This window comes from Acyrthosiphon pisum, chromosome A2, assembly GCF_005508785.2.
Source record: "Acyrthosiphon pisum isolate AL4f chromosome A2, pea_aphid_22Mar2018_4r6ur, whole genome shotgun sequence".
Classification (NCBI taxonomy): domain Eukaryota; kingdom Metazoa; phylum Arthropoda; class Insecta; order Hemiptera; family Aphididae; genus Acyrthosiphon; species Acyrthosiphon pisum.
In genome coordinates this window covers 74,320,435-74,327,512 of record NC_042495.1, presented here as the reverse complement: position 1 = coordinate 74,327,512, position 7,078 = coordinate 74,320,435, and the positions used below count along the sequence as shown (strand labels likewise).

The 7,078-nt window shown below is 26.9% G+C and overlaps 1 protein-coding gene across 1 annotated transcript; it reads right to left on the bottom strand.

The window, feature by feature from the left end:
- Positions 1-338: 338 nt before the first annotated feature.
- LOC100161780 (dynein assembly factor 5, axonemal) lies at positions 339-5,138 on the bottom strand. The gene is made up of 12 exons (XM_001942773.5): positions 4,368-5,138; positions 4,103-4,286; positions 3,862-4,007; positions 3,673-3,761; positions 3,390-3,533; positions 2,978-3,332; positions 2,334-2,495; positions 2,089-2,253; positions 1,886-2,013; positions 1,679-1,820; positions 1,430-1,615; positions 339-695 (listed from the first exon to the last, which is right to left on the bottom strand). Exons 1-12 carry the CDS (start codon positions 4,957-4,959, stop codon positions 541-543), a joined length of 2,448 nt encoding a protein of 815 aa, XP_001942808.2. The 5' UTR covers positions 4,960-5,138; the 3' UTR covers positions 339-540.
- Between the last annotated feature and the right edge of the window lie 1,940 nt (positions 5,139-7,078).

Sequence of the window (7,078 nt, the reverse complement as noted above, 5' to 3'; positions counted from 1 at the left end):
CATTTAAAAATTTTTGAAAAAGAAAAATTTGTATCCATTAATACAATATAATAATTTATTTTTTTCACTAAACCATTTTAAATTATTCAAGATCTTCCATTGTATAAATAAAAATATATAAAAATACGATAATTTGTCGAACGTGCTACATTGCATATATTGTATCGACGCTATGTTAATCGCTACACCTAAAGTAGCGTCGCTATAATTAGCGCGCTACTCCTGACCACTGAATAAATATAAAAATATATGTAGTTAGTATACTTTCCAATTGTTGTCAAACTAAACAATTGTTGTTTGTTTGAAACTTCAATAAAATGCCAAAATATGCCAAATAGTAAGTGTATGAAAACAATAACTTTATTTTTAGAACTTTTATGTAGTACTTGGTAGTTCCGCCTCTTAGAAAAAATAATAAAACAAATGTATAATTAACATAGCTTATTTTACAATAATAATAGTAATAAAAAAAACATGTATATTAGATAACAACAATAATTATAATTTAAAGTGCATAAAAATAGATAGTAATTGTCAATACTATTCTGTGTTATTGTTATGAAGTGTAATTTGACTTAGATTGTCAGACAAATAATCCATTAAATTTTGAGCAAAGTGTTTATGTGAAAACACATTAACATTAATATGTTTAATAAGAATATCAGGCTTCATCCAGGAAAGCTCTTTTAACAAATCTAAAGGTAAAAAACAAAACATATATAAATTAGAAATCACAATATTTAATAAAACAAAATAATATTAACATAAAAAAATTTAACGATACCAGAAAAAAAAGAACAGCATTTTAATGAATTTACACTGCTTTTTTTGTAATTAAAATGAATATCAAAACGTTTTACATATTATTTTAATTACAATAATAAATTACAGTTATATATGTATATATTTTTATAACCAACATGATAATCAATATTTAATGTATTAAAATGTAATATATTGTACATTTATCATTTAAAATTTAAATAATGACCATGAGTCAATAAGTTAGGAATCATATTTACCCTATTTTTAGTACAGAACAGATTTTATTATAATTATATAATATTTTTACCTTAGTTGTAATGTTTTATATTTGGTTACATATTAATAAGTTTCTTGAATTTCTTAGTAAATTGGGGCTAATCTAATTTTACATATTTGGGTGTAAACATATAATTTGTAAATATTAGATTTTTTCTGGTATTTATGAAAATTGTATTATTATTTAACTTTATTTAACTATTGTTCACTATCACTGATTTATGACGACAAATATTATCTTAATAGCTTTCATAAACTTATTTGCTGCTATCATATATTTCAATGAGAATAAGTACATGATATTTATGTAAATATTTTGATTTTATTATTACAATAAAATCCATTCTTTAATTTATTATTATTATTAGAATATATCAATAATTATTACCAAGTATAGATTGCTGTATATCTTGATCGTCTAAAAATATTACCACAGTTTTGTATAACTGAGCCACATGACCTTCATAATGCACCAAATAATCATTAGGAAGAGGTTGGGTGTATGTTGCTTTGATCAGATTAATAGCTTTGAATCGTGTATTTCCTGGGTTATCATTCAAACGAGCTAGTGCAACTAAATTTTTACATTAAATATTAGTGTATTTTTACTCTCATGCATTTTAATATTTTACTATACCTCTAGTGATATTGTTTATTGTGTCCGCATTTATTTTATCTAAATTTTTCGCAGCACACACTAAAGAATGTAAAGTATCTAATGCATATGCACGAGTCTTACAGTGGTTATCATCAGCAAGGGCCAAAAATATTGGAAAACTCTTGAAACAATTGAAATGGAAAGTATAGTATATAAGTATAAGTATAGGTAAAAATATATACTTACTAGATTTAACATTGTTTCATCAAAACAAGTTAACTTTTTAGTTATAATTTGTGCGCACAGGCATGAAGCCGCTCGTAAACTTTCCGCAGTTTTACCAGGTCTCCACGTTAGAATAGGAAATACAATACCTAGAACATAATCAAATAAAATATATATATTATATATTTAAGTACTATTTCCTACTTTTAATAATGAAATTTTACCAGAAAGTATTTGCCAAAGTTGTTTATTATTGAAAATATCTTTATCCACGCATGTATTTATATTGATCAACATTTTCATAAGAAATTTTGGATCCTTATCAAGATTGTATAATGTTTTTGTAAGAATCTGTCGATATACTTCATAGCAACTTACGACTACATGTTCTAAAAATAAATCACTTGTTATTTTATATCCATACATAGCAAAATAACATGTATATATTCAATTGCATAGCGTTAATTACCAGCATCTACTGCAATTTTGTCAAGAACTTCTCTTCCTGGTGAATGCACTACCCATGAATCACAACTATCATTAAGTTCATTTAGCAATTTTTCACCATGTGTTTTAAAAAGTTGCTCCTTTGTTTTTGGTTCACACATATTGATTAGCTTTTTAAATATAACTGAAAACAAACATAGTACATTGAATTATATAATTACAACAAATACTACAATGAAGTATATAATTTCTTTAGAGAAATATTGTTGACTTAAAATTAAGTAAAAAAGTATAAACACTATTTTTTTAAAACATTAAGTATTGCTCATAATGGTAATTAAAAAAAAAAAATTGTGATAATAACAAAAAGCAATGCTTAAGTCTCGACTGACCTTAATTTAATTAAAACTTTTTCTTTGCTTAATCCTAAGTCTAGTTTATAAATCTCATTTGAGTAATAAGTTTAACTTCAGCAATACTTATTCTTAAGCATCGACTATGAATACAGCTCTAATAGTTTTAAAAATGTTGTGTGTTAAAAGATTCACATAAAGGTATTGGAAAATTTGAATGAGTTATTGAAATATTCAGTTATAACTAATTGTAACATAATACTATTATGTTAATCACTAGGTACTTTTTCTTATTTATAAAAATAACACTTACAGTTGTTGTCAAATGAATCCAAAGTCGTACTTTGTACGGTGATGTAAATTTTAAACAACTCATAAGACAATTCTTGACATTCTGATTCACAAGCAACTAATACATATTCAATTACTTGAAGTAAATATTTTTTGAATAGAGGATCATATACTTCACATATTTCTGGTTTTTCCAAAAAAGTAATGATAGATTTCACATGTGTAGATAATTCAATTGAATTGACATTTTTTAATAGTCCAGATAAAATTATCATATGACCTACATGTGGTTCAGTATCACTCATTGTAGGAATTAAAAATTTCAGATAAACACTTGGTGATATGAAATAACTCATAATTTCAGCACCTCTTCGAACCTAAATATTAATTTTCAATTGTATTTATTAATTTATATATTATTATATAGTTCTCACATGATTTGCTGCAACATGATTTGGTTGACGACAACATTTAGTCATGGCAGTCAGTAATTGATTTAAATGTTGAATAATAGAATTCTCAGCATTCAATGCAACCACACATAATAATTGACCCGATTTAATACTAATATCTTCTTTCTATAGTTAATGTAAAATTAGTTAACTATGTAATTATAATTATTTACTATATAATTTAACTATATGATTGAACACCACACAGGATTGAATAAATAAATAATAATAATAATTATGATATAAGTAAACAGATAGTATTTACCCAATCATCTAGTTCCCGAATTATAACTGGGAGTAACTTCAACACTTCTCGAGTAACTAATGTACGGCAACCCAAATTTGGTCTTTTAACTGAAATATTATATAAAATTGATATTATTAGGTTATTTATTAAAACCTTTTATTAATTGATTTAAGTAGATCTACATTTTTATATGTAAAATACACTAACCATTAGGAGGATAGTGATCTAAATTATCAGGCAAAAAATCTAATTTTTCCTTGAGCTGTACTTCATTCTCATTAATATACTGATTTCCAATTTCATCCCAAAGACGTTCAGCTTCCTCACGGTTTGGTAGATGATCATCAACTTGACTAAAAAATAAATGTTAAATAATATACACTGATAAGAAACATTCCCTGTTTCAACAGATATCAACATTTTTGGAAATGAATGAAAGAAAACTTACGCTGTCAAAATCAAAGGAATGAGTTTTGGAAAATATGAATATCTATCACGTAGGTTTAACATCCAATTAGATACAACACGACATAGAGCTAATCGCACGGCAACATTTTGATCAAAAAGTCTACTGCTGATAGAAGTGCATACTTCTGGAACTTGTTTTCCATTACTGTACATAATGACATAATCTAAAACATACATCCATACAATTTATAATGTAGTATATACCCATATTTATACAAACTAAATTTAAAACGTGATCAATTTACTCAGTGACTGAATTGCTGTATATCTAACAGCCGATTGATGATAATTTGTTGCTTTTAAAAGAGGTTCAACAAGCAAATCAGCTACCATATGAAAATGAGTTTTAGTAGCACTGGCTAGTTCTGCTGCACACAGACAACTGTCTTTTTTTACTGCAGGACATGAGTCCAATATACTTTTTGTCAAAATGCTAATAATGTCATCCAAACATGGAAAAATCAACTGCTCGTAATTTTTGATGATATCTCTCAACAACTGTACATACAAAAGTTTCACTTCTTCTGAACTTTCTAGCATTGACACGTTGCCCATCCGCTTGTGTATGACAAAGACAATCGGTGCGATGTCTTCGACACATCCAGCGCACACCAGAGTCCTGACTAATTGTACGGCCGTTTCGCGACATGCTTCCGATCCGTCATTCAAGCACGGGTACACGAATGTTTTTACAGCCAGCATAAAGTCCGGAGACACCTCAAACTTTTCGTCACCCACGACAGTCGACAATTGGTCCAAGTTTTGTTTCCGAACCTTTCTGTTTTCGCTCTGTAGGAGTTTGAAACTTTTTTCGCACATAACGGAGTGATCATCCATCGTTTAGCAATCGGCATTCACTATAACTGCAAGAATCGACGTAAAAACGATGACCACTCAAACGCTGAATAATAATTAATATTCAACTAACAATAATATGTTTTTGACGAGTTTTGATCAAACATTTTAAATCCACCGGTTTGTCACCACGACACCTCGATAGCGCCATGGCAATGTAATCAATCATGAATCGTGATATCATACGATAATTACATATTTATACTGTTTTCGTTTTTAACTATGCACAATCTGGTGTGGTCTACACACATGCGCGTAGATAGTATAAGTGTGGAACAACACGATCAGCGACCAGCGTTACAACCCAGCAACTACCACCAGAGGCGAGGCGAGCTATTTTACATAAGGAGCAAAGATTTTATTCTAACCAACCCAATATTTTATAAAAAAAATTGCGTTAAATTAAATTATGTTTATTATTTATTTACATTTATACATAGGTACGATGACAGTACATTTTAGTACAGAAAATTTTATCAAGTATAGTAGGAATTGATAAAATAAACATATGATATACATTTCAAGAATCTATGGTTATTCGTTTTTGAATTTCAACAAAATAAGAAAATCGCTACATGAAAATTGAAAAGTCGAGTGAATATCTAAATGTTGTAAGAATTTGAACTTCAAACGCTCATAAAAATTTAATTTGACTCTCTTATAGAAAGCTTTTTGCTGATTAAGGTAGATACCCTTATAAGGAATCTTGAATTAAATTTGAAAATCTTGGACTTAAAAAGAAAAATTTTTCGGAATTTTTATCTCAACATAATTTACACATTGAGTTTTACTCTTTTTGTCAAAATCCGAACTTTAAATACTTATGGAAAAAAATTGTAACTATGGATTTTTAATAATATTTTACAAATTTCACTGTAACAATAAATTAAGAGCCTTGTATTAAATTTTCAAGTTTTTTTACCCAACAAATAAAATTTTATTGACATCATAAAAAAAAAATTAAAAAAGTTAGAAACTGAAAATATCCGTAAACAGTTCAAAACAAATAAAAACGTACACTATTAGCATTTTACACTGCTCTTTTACACATAAAACCAGAAATAAAATAATACCTTAAAATATAAAAACATACTTATTTCGGAATTTGAAAAAGAGTGATCTTTTTGAAAGTGTTGAATTAGAACTGTTTTCATATTGCAACCATACCCACAATAATTGCAATTATATAAAAAAAAATTGTGTTTGGCTTTTTGATGCCGAAGCAGTGAACATCGTTTTTTATATTGGCATGAACAAAAATCACAATTAAACATTTTGAATGTATATTTGTATAATAACTGAGTACAAAAACTACGACAAACAAATGGGAACTTTTTTATGGGAATTTTGTCTATTTTTAGAATATCCGCAATGATATAGCTATATGGGTATACACCTTGAGGTATTGCAAATCCTTATTATTTGTTGTAACTTGTATTTAATAATGTGTATTATATTTAAATGAAAAAAATATTTATATTATATTAAAATATTATAATAATGGGAATTTGTTAAAAGTGACTTACAAGGTGTATTGATAAGGTGTCGTCACTCTGAACCCCTATATTGTATAAACTCTTGATTGAAATTTTTACCACGGTTCCTATAGACACCAGAGCGCGCTTCCTGTCCTATGAAGGCCTAATTTTTCATACTGTTAAATGCAAAATGCTTTAAAACTATGAATTAAAATTTATTTTTTTTGGAGTTAGCATCTAATAATTTTAATTTACATTTGTATTTTTGTTTTAAATATTTTTTATCAAGTAGACATCAATTATAAAATATTATGATGTATAATTTAGTCACTTCTTGGGATATTAGCAACCTAATTTAATTTTTGAATATGTATATAATACATATTATATATATTTAGATATACTACAGTATAATCTAGGACAGTGCTTCTCATTTTTTTTTTGTCGTGTGATCCCCTAAATTTAATGTAAAACTGTCAAGACCCCTTAATCAAATCATAAATTATTTTTTCTTAATTATATACAAAAATTACATGTACCTACTATTTCACACAGATAAATTATTAAAATTATAGTAAATTAATGTTTTTAGTATATTTTTTTCTTAAAGCCTAAAGAAAATA